Consider the following 15,695-nt stretch of genomic DNA (forward strand, 5'->3'; position numbering starts at 1 on the left):
TCTTTTCGTATTAGGAACTAGCATTATATACACTTTGTTTGTTGTTTTAATTTAATTTTTTTGTTTTCGCTGCAACTTCCTTAATTTAAGTAAGTTAGATGATGGTTGAAATGGTCTCGTTATCTGTGAAAAAAATATTATTAATTAATTTGCCAATTCGCGTCGTTTTCTGCCATACTTTCAATCACTAAATCTTAAATTACATCACAAGCCTCTTGTGTCCTTCACACTTATGCCAAATTTAATTTGTTAAATTAGTTTCCCGAACAGCGCAGGGCGTTTCAGACCCTCCCCTACCGTGTTTGTATTTACTTAACACACACCTGCTAGTCATCTACTGGACAACAAACAAAGCGCGACGAGCTAAAATAATCCAAATCCAAAGCATATGAAAACACTAACCAAAAGCTGCTATGCTCACACTCATTACTAAAAGGACACACACGCACACACATCCATTTGGCGCTAAACAAGCTGAAAGGTGGTCATCGCGCTTGCCGTGCACTCAGCCATTGTTTCGATATGGCAACTACCGCATGGAGCAGCGTATTCTAACACTGCACCCACCTTCCTTTTAACGCGCACCACAACGAAAACTCCGACTAAAACGGCAATATAAATAGCTTTTGACCGAAAAAATGCGCACAGGGTGTTCGGCCATTGTTCGGCGGGGGGTAAAAGCGAGTGTTTCCTGAAATACTTTTGCTTTTCCGCTCTTTGTATTTTTTATCGCCGAATTCCATGCATTCAATTTGCCAAACAAAAGTGAATCTGCTGCACCCGCTCATATTCAAATTTTGTGATTTTTCCGGCGTTGCTGGTACATCTTATTTGCCTTCTTTGCCTTGACGATAAATGAAAATGAGAAGCGGATATGATAATATTGACGAGGGAGGCATGACTCTGGTCAGCGCCGAGTGCTCGTATCAAGAGTTTGACATTCTTACAGCTCACATTCCGTTTGTTATGGAAAATACTTGTATATGTTAATTTGAGGTTTTTTTTAATAAAAATGCGCGCTGTCCCAGAATAGATAACCGTGTTTTGTAATAAGTTTACCCCTACTTGGACGCTATTAATAGCAAATGAAGTAGCCCGTTCCATGTCAAAGCCAGGAATTCGTGGCGGTGTCATAATTTTGGTTGCACCTTTCACACGCACAAATATTTTCCAGATTTTAGTTTCACGTTGCTCCAAAATGTTGCCAGCGCTTGCTTTCCGATTTGTCAAGGTAATTTTATTTATCGCACCAGTGTTCTTGACTTTTATTAAACTTTTCCAATGCGAGCGTGCAAGTGGCTCTCCAGCCGTCTTCATTTCGTAATTTATCGCTGTTTTCGTCAATAGGGTGGATGTTTAAGAGTTTGTCGGCATTAAAGCCTCCATTTTTAATAGAAATTATGTATATTTGTTGTTGTTGCGTTAAAAAAGGTTTTAACGGAATTTATTTCATAGCTGCTTTGTTTATTAATTTATTTCTTCTTTATTAATACGCACTTATTGTTTTGTATCGAAAACTTAATATTATATTTTGTAGTCGAAAAAGTCTTTTCGTATTTTTAATCAATCGTCAACTTATTTTTTTTTATATTTATAGTAATAAATAAATAAAAATAAATGTACCATTTTGGTCGACTGATTTTTGCCATTTTTCCACTAGAGACACAATACCATCAGTATAAATCGAAATTTCGAAATTTCCAGAATGGAAGCGAGCGAACCATTGTTGCGCTGCACGAACTGATACAGCATTGTCTCCGTAAACTTCACAAATTTCATTGGCTTGTTTGACATTCTTCCCTTTTTATAAAAAAATTTCAAAATATAGCAAATTTCTTCATTATTTTCAGTAATTTTTGAACAGCTGTAACTTTTTTTCTACTTCCACGAATTTAATTTTTTGTTGGTTAAAGGAAGAATCTCACCTTTCCAACATTATATGGTATGACGCAATGTGATTGGTATCACTGGACTTATACGACTGCAACGACATCTATTGACAAAATACGAAAATACAATTTCGACTAACCCATATATAGGTTAGTTAACTTTAAGCTGCTACCATTACTTATTTACTTTCGCTTCACTAACACATACTTATTGTTTTATATCCCAAACTTAAAATTCTATAAATTTCGATTCTCATGAGTGAAAGTGATAACAATGAGTTGCTGAAAACTCTAAATATAAATATTTAGTACATAGCTACAAATCCAAATGAAGTGCAGTGGCAAAAAAAATATTAAAATGCTTTAATTCAAATTAAAAATTAAAGTAAAAGTGGAAGTGCAAAACAAAAATTAAGTTAGTTGATAATCTGGTCTACTGGGTGTTAGCGATAAACAACGCAAAATCAACAACAAAATATTTACAACGCGCGCTGCCGACACTCCGACTCCCACACACGAGTAGCGAGCAACAGCAGCATGTCGCAGCCAAGTTCGCGCCGCATTTCGCCGCCACACTTTCGGCGCGCCTTCGCCGTGCCTGGTACTGCCACACAAATTGGCAGCGCAACGGCCAACGCGAGTGCGGATGTAACAACAAGAATAACAAATGCTGTTGATGTTAGCTGTTATCAAACTGTTGCCACATCAGCTGTCACCAAAACAGCAATAACAACAGCCAGCACCGCAAGCTTTGCACATTTGAGTGGCAGTGCGGAAGGGAACGTCATCACCAGCACCACCGCCACTCGCCCGTTCGTTGGCGGTGGCGACAACAACAGCAACATCAACACCAACGCCAACGCCAACGCCAACATGGCCACACACATTAGTGTGACAAATGTGCGCGCAGGCTCGGGTGGCGCTGGCGCGCGCAATATGCCCTCTTCCTGCCCGGATTCGCCGATTCGTCGGGTTTCGTCGAGTTTGAAGAACTCTGCATTGGGTTTCGCTTCGCGGTTCTTCAACAAATGCAAAGCAGCCACTTTCACCGTCGACGGCGCCACATACACAATAGGTAAGTGCACCGAAAAATACTTGAGCTGCGCGTTGGGTGGGCGGGTAGGCTGCTGGTAGGTATTTGTCTCGGCTATTGCGCGAGTATTTGCTTGATTGGTGCCTCAATGTAAAAGTTTCAGCAAATAAATAACTTGAGACAAAGTTTCTTGCTGCACGGCGCACGAAAGAGATAATCAAAGAGGCAGCTTCAAGGTGACTGCGTCTCTAATCAGCCGCGTAAGGTTTCCAGTTCGAATGAGTAGAAAATAAAGTTAGCTACCGATTTTCAGATAATTCACTTGCGCTATAATTATATTTGTTTTTGTAAAACAATTATCAAAATATAATGGAAACTCACAAGCCAGCAACCTCATAAGTTCAATTTGAAATCAATCAATATCTCCTATTCGAAGCTCTATATCCACATACCAACTTGAATTAGATATCAGTACGTAGGTTGCCCTTTTATATTTCGGGATTTGGCAATCTTAGTGTTGCAATCTTAGAACTCACAATTTTATAGTAAAATTCGCCTTTTTTGATGGTATACGTACTTAGAACATTTTAGCATACAAGCGCTATGTGTGTTGTTTACAGTAACTTCAAATATTGATATCGGCCAAAAATGAAATTAAATCGCACATATTTTGGCGCTATTATTTTTTACATATCCGACGTGTATTAACACATAAACGGTGCATCGATGAATTTATTTCAAATTTTGATGATGGAGCTCCATTACAGACCAGTGTTTATCGATGGTGTGGTGAATTCGATCGCGGTCGTAAACCACTACAAGACGAAATGCGGTAACTTCGTCCAAAATCAATTCCAAGCGAAGCCAAGTCTTTCTCCACCTGGTATCTCCAAGGGAGTGGAGGTCTTCCTCTGCTTCGCCTGCCAGATAGAGCGTCGAATGCTTTCAGAGCTGGAGTGTTTTCATCCATATGGACGTCATGACCACTGTCTTTTAATTCACTGAACTATGTCATTGTCGTCGTATATCTCATACACCGCATCGTTCCATCTCATGCGTTATTCGCTGTGGTCAAAGCGAAAAGGACAATAAATCTTTCGCAGAACCTTTCTTTCGGAAACTCGTAGCGTTGACTCATCAAATGTTCTCATCGTCTATGCTTCTGCGCCATATCAAAGCAGGACGAGATTAATTAGTAACTTATAGAGTTTGGCTTTTGTTCGTCGAGAGAGGACTTTACTTCTCAATTGCCTACGTAGTCCGAAGGGGCACCTGTTGACAAAAGTTCTTCTGCTTTGGATTTCAAAGCTGACATTGCTGTTGCTCTTAATACTTGTTCCAAGATAGACGAAGTTATCTACAACTTCGAAGTTATGACTTTCAACAGTGACGTGGGAGCCAAGTTGCTAGTGCAACGACTGTCTGTTTGATGACAGGAGATATGTATTTCGTCTTGCCCTCGTTCGCTACCAGACCCATTTGCTTTGCTTCCTTGTCCAGTCTGGAGAAAGCAGAACTAACGGCGCGGGTGTTGAGGCCGATGATATCAATATCATCGGTATACGCCAGCAGCTGTGCATTCTTATAAAAGATTGTACCTGCTCAATTAAGTTCTGCAGCTCGAACTATTTTCCCCAGCAGCAGATTGAAGAAGTCGCACGATAGGGAGTCGCTTTATCTGAAACCTCGTTTGGTATCGAACGGCTCGTAGAGGTCCTTCCCGATCCTGACGGAGCTTTTGGTATTGCTCTAAGTCAGTTTACACAGCCGTATTTGTTTTCCGGGGATACCAAATTCAGACACAGCGTCATTAAGGCAGCTCATTTTTGTGCTGTCAAAAGCAGCTTTGAAATCGACGAAGAGGTGGTGTTTGTCGATTCTCTTTTCACGCGTCTTTTCCAAGATTATACGCATGGTGAATATCTGTTCAGTTGTTCATTTTCTTGGCCTAAATCCACACTGATAAGGTCCAATCAGTTTGTTGACGTTGGGCTTTAATATGTCACACAATAGGCTCGATAGAACCTTATATGCGATGTTGAGAAGGCTTATCCCACGGTAGTTGGCGCAGATTGTGGGGTCTCTCTTTTTGTGGATTGGGCAGAACACACTTAAATTGCAAAGTTGGGCATGCTTTCGTCCGATCATATTCTACAAAGAAGCTATTGCATGCTTCTTATCAGTTCTTCGCCGCCTTGTTGGAAAAGCTCAGCCGGCAATCCATCGGCCCCCGCTGCTTAGTTGTTCTTTAGACGAGTAATTGCTATTCGAACTTCTTCGTGATCGGGCAATGGAACGTCTGTTCCATCGTCATCGATTGGGAAATCGGGTTCGCCTTCTCCTGGCGTTATGCTTTCACTGCCATTCAGAAGGCTGGAGGAGTGTTCCCCCCATAATTTTATTATGCTCTGGTCCGGTCTTGAAACCTTCTGTTAGTCGCCGCATATTTTCGTAGAATTTTCCAACATTACCCCTGCCGGCCAGCTTGTCAATATCTTCTCTAATCCCGAAAGATAAAAAGCTGCCCTCTTATTAGATTATCGTATCAAATTCTGTGGAGATCCGAAGAAAGATATTCAGTAATACGTTTATAAAAACAACAACAAAAAATAACCTATTTTGGTTACGTTTCAAATTTGCAGAAATTGATTATAAATGGGCCTATTTAATTCGCCAATCAAAAAATTTAATAACGAAATAAAAATGAAATAAAATGCAAATTACAATTTGTCAAACAAATAACATCTGTAAGCAGCAGGATTAGCCTGGGCATGCAACGATTCATGCAGATGTAAAAACTTATGTAAATATGTGGTTTTTCACACGTACATATACATATGCAAACGGACGTGAGATTAACGCAAATCGGAGATAAATCTGCCAGCTCAACTCACAAGGGAGACACGTCCGTCAACATAACAGCCGCCACACGCACAAACACTTGTGCACATGCACAGCCAGATATATACATACATACATAGTTAGGTATTTGGGCGCAAAGGGACATGTTTGAGGGAAAACTCAACAGCATGTTCGCACGCAGATGTACATATGTATATATATACCGTTGACTGAATGCCGAAATTAAACCCATCCAATAAAAGAAACGCAGATATTTCAATACCCGCCCTGCGAATTCCGATTCAAATCCAATATAAATGGACCAAACTCACACTCACATAGATACTCAGCATGTTTTGGTAAATGGCGGCCTGATCATGTGCGCCAAAATCTAATTTGAGGCATTTAAATGAAATGTACATGAGAGACACGAAAATATATAGCGCCACATTAGTCATGCCATCAACTGTTGCAAAAAACTGACAGTTAGCTGTCAAACTGTAGCTTTCATCCCCCACCAAACAAGGCTTGGCAAGCTTCAGAAAGCCTCACGCTCACCCGCATTTGGATATTTACATTTAAATTTGAAAACGCTTCTGAGAAATTACACCGCCACAACGGCAAGTAATCTCGAGAGCGCGCTGAAAAACGTGTGCATCCTTATCAACCGCACAGGCGCGCGCACGCATGCACACGTTTCCGCCATGAACTTGAATTTGATTTGCTTATCTGTGTCGCTCGTGGGACCTTCACACGTTTGGCCGCCTCACATGAGTGTGTCTGTGGCATTGGCAGCTACAGAGGTGGCTTATAAGTAATTCTATTTGCCTACCCAACCTTGCGGACGCTGCCGAGTGTTTTATTTGCGAACGATGCTGAAGTGCGCATGTGTGTGTGTGCGACGCTATCATTGAGTGGGATACGCAAATATGTGTGTGGGTTACTTAATTGCAACACGAACTACTGGCGGCGTCGCACTTGCTGTTGCTCTTCCCAGATGCACACGTCGGTGAGCGGCTGAGGGGGAGGGTGCTATCCTTTTGATCAATGGGACATTGAAAAATTGCTCCAATTTTTTGTGACACCATTTCCAGCCGCTGCCTTTACGTATATTTACACGTATGAACTTCCTGGCACCTCAGGCTGTGTGTGAGCGAGTGCTAAGCCTAATTAATAGCTGCGCTCGCTCTTCATTTTTGATCGCTCGTATAAATCGTTGAGTGTGCACCTTTCCTTCGCAGCCATTTTGAGAGCAACTACCATAGGTTATGCTGGTATTATGTTGCACTGAACGCCTTGACTCACGTTTGTTGTTGCGCTGGCCGTAAAAGCGACACACAATATGTAGTATCAGGAAGGTGATAACACTGACATTGTCAATGTCGCCTCGGTGAGCGCCGGTGGTAATCGATAACTTGCGAAATGGAAAAATAATAAAATAAACGCAATGAACTGAAGGCGAAAAACAAAGTTTTATGCCAACATGTTGACAAGTTGACACTCACACATATGCAACCTCGTGTGTGTGTGTGTGAGTGGCATTGCAGCGCGATGCTGTAAGTCCTCCTTGAACGCTTGCCATCCTTAGTCGCACTCTTATCAACAAGCGCATCTTACATGGCATATTCAAACACATACACACGCACTTGCTTAGCGCTGTATTTGTATGGCAGTCAGTCGAACAAATGCGCTGACAATGGGGGCGTCGCAATGTCAACATAAACAACAAATTGTCTGTCACTGCACACTCGGCCACCTCGGCATCATAACCCATTGTTGCAGGGGTCGCTCGCACAGCGTCAGCGCCAAAGCTGCAGTCAGTTGGCCGAAGAGACAAGCAGTCGGTTAGTTAGACGCGCTTTCGTTAATGTTCTTGTTGCGGCAGGTGAATGTGGCGCTTGCTTCAGCTGTGTGCTTAGTATTTTATGCTTCTTCTTTCGCTTTCAAAGTTGTTCTAGTTGTGTACGAACAGTTTAGGATTTTATTATAGTTGTTGGCTTTATTGTTTTTCTTTTAAGTGTGCAGTAAACATTTCGTTAATGCTTCGCTCGTTCGGCGGCCGTGCGAATGCTGATGACGCAGACCTTGAGTACTTTGTTGTTGCATTTAGTGTTGATTAGTTTTACAAGCTTGTTGTGAGTGTTTTTAAACATTTTATGTTAATATTCACTTTATGAGCTTGCCGTCTACTTAAGAGAGTCTGAAAGTGAGCACACCCTGAAAACTCATGTCTTTTGTTTTATGGCGACGGAGGTTATAGTTCTTTTGTTCCAAGATTTGCTTATGGTAGATCAAAAGTTCGTCAAAACTGTTGAAAACTTTTTTAGATTATAAATTTTGTGATCCTGTATGCCATAGCCAGACTAGGAGTCACTGCGGCCATGGTATCCTACTCGACCTTGTTAATGAACTTGGCTTAAGCTAATAGTTTTCGTTCCCCATTAAAGAAGATTGAACTAATGGGTCCGTAATCGACAGTTACAACATTGACATCTACATATTCACTGAGGGATCAAAAGGTGAAACAGGAACAGTAGCGGGCTTCTTCTGTCTGTCTTAGCATGACTATAATTCAGTCTTTCAGGCCGAAATTGTGTTAACAACAAAAGCAGCCAAGTGTGCTTCTACCCTAGCCAGCAAATGCGTAAACATTTTAGTGTATAACCAGCGGAAATCAAGGTCATCCGGCAATACTAAGTCACATTGCGTTAGGTTATGCACACGGTTACTCGTTTAATATTCTCTGTGGACCTGGCCATATGGCAATATAAGAAAATGAAAGGTTAGACAGAGAATTCTAACTTTAGCTCGCCTTGTAATGGTATTGACCTTATGGAAACACCGCAGGTCGTGGAACACAAGCAATATAGGGCATACCACAAAGTTATTTTGGGGAAGTGACTTAAGATCTCATCCGAAGCTGTTTTGATATTTTCATTATTGATGTTTTTTACATGGCGAGGACCAAAACCAGCTCACACAACTTGGGAGGTACGATTTGCCTTCTCACTTTAGCTCGCAGCTGTGGTGGAAAGAAATCAGGTTTTTCATCAAATGCACAAAGTTGTTGGAAAAATTAAATTAAATTGGTTACCACCCGAGGGCACAATGAGCGTAATAAAACATATTGGACCACGCCTACCAGTTTCGACAGCATTCTTTCACCGCCGCAGCTACTGGATGCTACTGATATTGCGGACAATGTAGTGTTTGTAGAAAAGATTTCTCTCAGAGTCATGCCGTAAACGATGCATTTGGATGCAAAACTTGTATCTCATCTACGTGCTCCAAGGTCGGATGGAGATATTCTCTGACGCAATCGTAGAACGTTCGTTTCCATGTTTGCTCTACACTCTTCCAATAAAGCTGTTAGTCCATCTCCTTGTAGCTCTCCATACTCTAGGACGTATGGTATACTCTTTTGTGTTCCATGGACATTATACCCGGTGGTATGATACTGGCTGGGATCTTACGCAAGTATGTCATCAGCAATGTCAGAGCGGAATTACTACACAATGCAGCCTGTTCAAACTTTGCTTTGTCTTTCAATGACTAAAGAGCGCTTTCATAAAATTTCGAAGCTTTAAGATCTGTTTTCTCTAGAAAGTTCAGTTGTTCTGGCTAAAACGACTTATAACTAACCACAAAGTATAGCAAAATCTCTGACATAAAAGCAACAGAACTTTACTTCATGCAAAATCTATTTGAAATTTATCTAAAAGGATTACAAGTTCTTTGTGCTGAATTAGTTTTGCGAAAATTTTAATGACTAATTTAAGTTGAAGGAAAACTTCTAAATTGATTTGCCAAATTAAGCGCAAAGCAAACGAACGCTAATACACTTAGCACAGGCGCTCGTGTCATGGCAACGCAACACTAATCCGCCTGCTTGCAGAACCTAAATCCTTTGAAGGCTTTGCGGAGCCAATGGGATTGCGAAAGGCGCTCAGAATATAATGCCGAGGTAATAATGAGAAAATCAAAGATATTAACTTGCAAATTAATAGACACTCCCTTGACGAATGTGCGGCAATAATTTGTATTTGCAATTACGTGGAACTGTAGTCCACAACGGCACGTGTGCGTGTGCCACATAATTCAATTGTGCATTTGTGTCACAATCAATTAAATTCGCTTCTCCCGGAGACAGAAATAGCCAGCATAGTGCATTATGAATACAGACTCACGAACACACATACGTACCAACACACGTGTACATATGCAATACATATTTAACTATAAACAGGTCTTTGAAAATAGATATGCGCACAATTAGAGGGAATGACATGCAACGCTTGACACTGCAGCGTTGATGGCAATTTCATAGGTTAATTAGTTTGCACAGCCATTTGACGCAACAAATCATAATGAGCATGTAGCACACATGCAACAAGAAAAACATAGTCACTTGATTGCAGCCACGACGATGCGCATCCTTACTGGCGTGTCATTGCGAACCCGAGTTGAGGCTGAGTCGTGTATTGTCACTGCGTTTGGCTTGTCGGTCATGTGGTGACTGCATCAATTAGTTGCCAGCACATGTGCCATTCCATCGAAATGAAAACTACAATACAGACACAGTTTGTGCCATGAAAGGAAATAGCTTGCGCATTGCAGCAGCATTATGCATCACTGTATATTCACTCATACTATACCTTCACCCATACAAGCTCACTTCATAGCGCTCATTGTGCCAGTGCAAATTTCCTGCTTGCAACTTGTTGATGCTGTGCAGGCGTTAAGCTCTTCTTATTGTGCTCGTTTTGGTATTGTTTGTTCTTTGTTGCTTTGCGGTTTTGCCATGTTTTGCTTTCGATTATGTTACTCAATTGGCAAGGCATGCTGACTGATCTTCTATGAAGGTCAGTGCGGTCGCCATTGACAATACCTACAAATGCACATATTTAAATTTTATGCCCAGAGGAGTGGACCTAAACGAATTTAAATGATGACGGCAATTTTCGAACATTTTTAATTTAAAAATTTCATTATACTGAATAATTATACTACTCATTATTGTTATTGGTATCCTTTTTTGTTGAGATCTTTCATTGGTACTTTCGATTGTTTTCGTATGGATATCGATAGTAAATCGCTATTCGCTTTTTGATTGCGATTGGAAGTAAGAATCGTATCGTTGTCAATAGCGGGTTTGGTTTTTGTGATGATTTGGTATTGATATTGATATTGGTATTGGTATTGGAATTGGAATTGGTATTGGAATTGGTATTGGTATTGGCATTGGTATTGGTAATGGTGTAAGTATTGGTATTGGTATTGATGTTGGTATTTGTATTAGTATTGATATTGGTATTGGTATTGTTATTGGTAATGGTATTGGTATTGGTAATGGTGTAAGTATTGTTATTGGTATCAGCATTAGTATTAGTATTGACATTGGTATTGGTATTGACATTGGTGTTAGTATTAGAAATGGTAATGGTATTGATATTGGAATTGGAATTGGTATTGGAATTGGTATTGGAATTGGTATTGGTATTTGTATTAGTATTGATATTGGTATTGGTAATGGTGTAAGTATTGTTATTGGTATCAGCATTAGTATTAGTATTGACATAGGTATTGGTATTGATATTGGATTTGGTATTGATATTGGTTTTAGTATTAGAAATGGTAATGGTATTGATATTGGATTTGGTATTGGTATTGATATTGGTTTTAGTATTAGAAATGGTAATTGTATTGATATTGGTATTGGTACTGGTATTGGTATTGGTATTGATGTTGGTATTGGTATTTGTATTGATATTGGTATTGGTATTGTTATTGGTGTTAGTATTAGAAATGGTAATGGTATTAATATTGATATTAGTATTAGTACTAGTATTGGTATTGGTATGTATAGGTATTAGTTTTGATGTTAATGAGAGTAATGGTAATATTATGGATATTGATATAAGTATTGAATTTGGTTTTGGTAATGCACACATATATCTAATGGTATTTGTTTACTACCTTTTTGATAAGTATATTCGGTATCACATGACCTTTAAGCGCATTAGAAAAATCTTCGAACCCACTGCTGTCATTATCGCTATTATTGACTTCAAATCACTAACTGTGGAGAATTTACCGTATTTCGTAATGCTTTTGGCAAAAATTGAAACGAAGCGTACATGACCCATCACCTCTAATGGCGCTACGCTCCATTATTTACACATAGCCACCTCTTCATCATGCCTCTGGGTATGCTTTACACTCTCATTCGTGCCGATTCAGCCTTTTCACCTCAATATTTTATCGCTTTAATCTCTTTGTTCATTTTACACATGACCGTTAGACTGTTCAACAGTTTATCGATTATTTTTTATGATTCTCTGCTATACATGCGTCTGTATACAGCATTGATTTTTATGATTATTGCCTATTGTTGTTGCTGTTATTCATACGGTGGAAATTTTTCGACAAAAGCGTGATTTCATTGCTGGTGGAGAGTGAGGTCAGCAAAGCCTTTCGGTAAGCTAAAAATAGCAATGAACCTTGTATGGAGGTAACTGGAAATTTGTGAAAACATTGATAATTAGAAAAGGCATCTTCTAAAAGAGTCTACCACGCATCAAAACATATCTCATAAAATAATAGGTAAAGCTCAGCCAAGTATGAAGAGAATTCGAACAGAATGGCGAATAAGTATATAAGTATAGAGTTTTATTTTTAATTTACAAAATAGCAAAACTATCTTAAATATTTTTGTCTGCAGACTTCAAGGGCCTTAAGTGTGGACGATAAAAGGTCAAATTGGTTCAGCTATGCGTCTAATGATAGCTGAAGTGAAGCGTGACAATCTCTTGACTTCATTGAGAGTGAACTTCGCAAAATCAACTTATAGTTTGACTGCAACACTAACTATCTAAGCAAACGACAAACTTAAATATACAAGTATTTATTGATGTATTTGACTGAGTTGTATATTTGACTGCTGCCTGATTGGAAAACACATTTATTTATATACATATGTATATTTGTGTATGGAATTATACAAATTCTGTGGAAGCTTAATGTCAGCAGAGCAGAATTCGATATATTTGCTGCCATATTTGCACAAGTCGTCGAAGATGTGTCTAACAGTACTTAGCTGCTGTGTAACATGTGATTAATTCGAGTTTGATGAATGAAAACATGCAAACACATACTTCTACATATAACTGTATAAATGTAAACCCATGCATTTATTCGACTCTTGGACTTAGGAAGCGCTCAACTATTGTTGTGTCTTCTGTCAAGCAGTTAGTCAATTTCTCATCAAGCAGAAGCTTCAGAAGTAATAAAATTGACTAGAGCAACAACAATCGCCAAAGCAAATTATTTTGCCATTACAACATATAATGATGAGCCGCAACATGTCAGCGGCGATACAATAACCATTTTAGTTGGACTAAATTTCAATTGCTCGGTAAATGAAAGATGCTTGACGGCGTGATACTCTTATGAAGCGGAGTTCAGAGCGACTTTTCGTTATCATCCTTAACTGTCGCGTTATTGATGAAGTTGTTCAGCTCAACTCATGTCTGCGCTTAGGTTGAACACTCATTCATGTGGTGCTCGCTGGCGTAACCACGAAAGTGTTTTGGCACTTGACAGATTTTGTGGGTGTTACTGTCCTTTTTCTGGAAATACCATTTAGATGTTTGCAATAGTTGTCTGAAACTTGTTGATGAACTAAACCAAAACGGAACAGGACTTTCCGTAAATGTACATTAAATAGAGAGCGGAATTTGTGTAATAAGTGGAAAGTGTTCAGTTCGAAATTTTCAAATGCTGAAAGTGCCAAAAATAGTTTTTGCTATTACAAGTTGCATGACACAAATTGAAAAACAAAATCTGTTCGCACGTACTAAATGTGTAAGTTGTGGCATTTTTAGCAAGACTTGGCATTATATTGAGAGGAGCACTCTTTTTCAGCATGTTTTCAGTTATTTTCATGTGGCTCGAATTATATTTGCAGATATTCGGTTTAGGATGTACCAGAGATCATGTGAAAGGAAATCTGACATCCAGAATACACAAAGAAAAATGTATTGACTGAATTCAAATTTGCACTATGAGACGTTAACCCGAGGGAATCATTGCACGAATAAGAAGAAGTTCGAATGGCAATAACTCAGCAGAACAAAAAGGTACTGACTACATACATTTATCGAGGTGATTAAGGTTCAGCCTTCATTTGGAGAAATGTACTTTTGGACAAGCTTTCGCCTTCAACAAAATGTTGGAATAGGCGAGAAAAAGCGATATACAATTAGCAGCGCTGAAAGCGTCTCTCTGAACTTATTATCCCATAACGGGGCACTCTAGTCTAAAAATTTAAAAAAACTCATCCTCATTCTTTCATTAGCATACAAATAATGTAAAATTTCGCCGTAAAAATGTCCCATTCATTATATCCGTTCTTCCCCTTCGTCTCCATGCAAGTCACTTTGATTGTTTGGCAAATATCTGCATTATAAATGCTTGCCGAGGAAATTCTTTATTTAGAACAAACTGGCTCAATGAAAATGCGCCAAAATGTATTTATTCGAGTTATTCGAGTGTGGTTGGTAAATTGAGAGATTAAATAATTTGTCACTTTTTTATCGGAGCATCTGCAGCGACTTTTATTGACTCAATGTGAGTGAGCCATATTAATTACCAGGCTGAATTGTTTTCGCACAGTCATTAATTATTTGGTATTAGCAGAACATTTACAAACGCACACAGTCGTATATGACTAGCTCTGCGGCCAAAGGCAAATTCGCACACAACATGGGCAGGCGAGCAATGAATTTTATTTTTTTATTTATGGTAATTTGCGTCATTTGCCTAAATGGGCCACAACCGCGATTGAGTTTTCACTAAACTACTGAATATGAATTGGCGACAGTAGCTGAGGACTGAGGTTCCGCCATGACTTTAAAGCAAGTGAAAACATTTGTATTCTAGTTTAGAAACTATTGTAATTTGTATGCTAATCAAGATTGATATGGAGTTATACTATGAAAGTACATTCCATGTCATTATGTAGGGCACGCTTGCAGAAGTCTGGACCCTGAATCTAATTTTTGACGGTTTTCAAGAAAAAAACTGATACTGCTGCAATTTCACGTTCGATATTCGTACCAAGTTCATCAATCGCGCTAGCTTGCTGGCATAGAGCATAGATTTTACGTAGCCCCACAGGAAATAGCCTAACGGCGTCAAATCGTTCGTGAGATAACACGTTAACCAAACTTAGTTTACAATAAATCGATTGTGACATTCGTTGTGTGGCTGGTGGCGCCATCCTGTTGGAACCACATATTGTCCAAGCCCATATCATCCAATTCAGACCTAAAATATTCGGTTAACGTTGAGCAATAGCGATTCACATTCACAGTAACGTGCCGGTCTTGACCATCGCGGAAGAAGTACGGCCCGATGACGCCGCCGGCCCATAAACCGCACCAAAGCGTCATTTTTTCGGTACGCAGTGGTGATTCATGAAGTACGTGTGGCTTACTGTCTGACCAATATCGCATATTTTGCTTATTGACGAAGACATTCAGCCAGAAATGGTCCTGAATAGCTGAAGATTACTTTCCGTTGAAAACTCGGATCATTTTTAAGTTATTGTTCAGCCCAATTTACGAGCATATGACGATTCTGGTGATCAAACGGCTTCAGTTCTTGTGTCAATTTGATCTTATATGGATGTAGGGCAAGATGAAAATGACGAAAATACGGACGTGAAGGTATTTAACCGAGTTTGGTCTTTTGAAGTTGCAAGATTATAAAATATTCGGTCACACCCGAACTGAGACCTTCCTTACTTGTTTATCTAAAACTTTTAACGCTTTCCATTGTTCAACATACACCTACATACGTACAATGTGTTGAAAACCGAAACCTAATATCATAACAAAGATTAGCATTGGAGCTGCAATTTCGGAAACTTC

At 39.5% G+C, this 15,695-nt stretch overlaps 1 protein-coding gene across 1 annotated transcript in view; it reads left to right on the forward strand.

Annotated features, from left to right (window-relative positions):
- The first annotated feature begins 2,300 nt into the window (after nt 1–2,300).
- Nucleotides 2,301–15,695, forward strand: part of LOC120767652 (calcium/calmodulin-dependent 3',5'-cyclic nucleotide phosphodiesterase 1) — a 175,884-nt gene continuing 162,489 nt past the window's right edge. The window contains exon 1 of the mRNA XM_040093823.1: nt 2,301–2,964. Within this exon, the coding sequence (XP_039949757.1) occupies nt 2,427–2,964 (538 nt within the window). The 5' untranslated portion in view covers nt 2,301–2,426. The remainder of the gene's footprint in view (nt 2,965–15,695) is intronic.

The sequence above is a fragment of the Bactrocera tryoni genome, chromosome 2, assembly GCF_016617805.1.
Source record: "Bactrocera tryoni isolate S06 chromosome 2, CSIRO_BtryS06_freeze2, whole genome shotgun sequence".
NCBI classification, from domain to species: Eukaryota; Metazoa; Arthropoda; class Insecta; order Diptera; family Tephritidae; genus Bactrocera; species Bactrocera tryoni.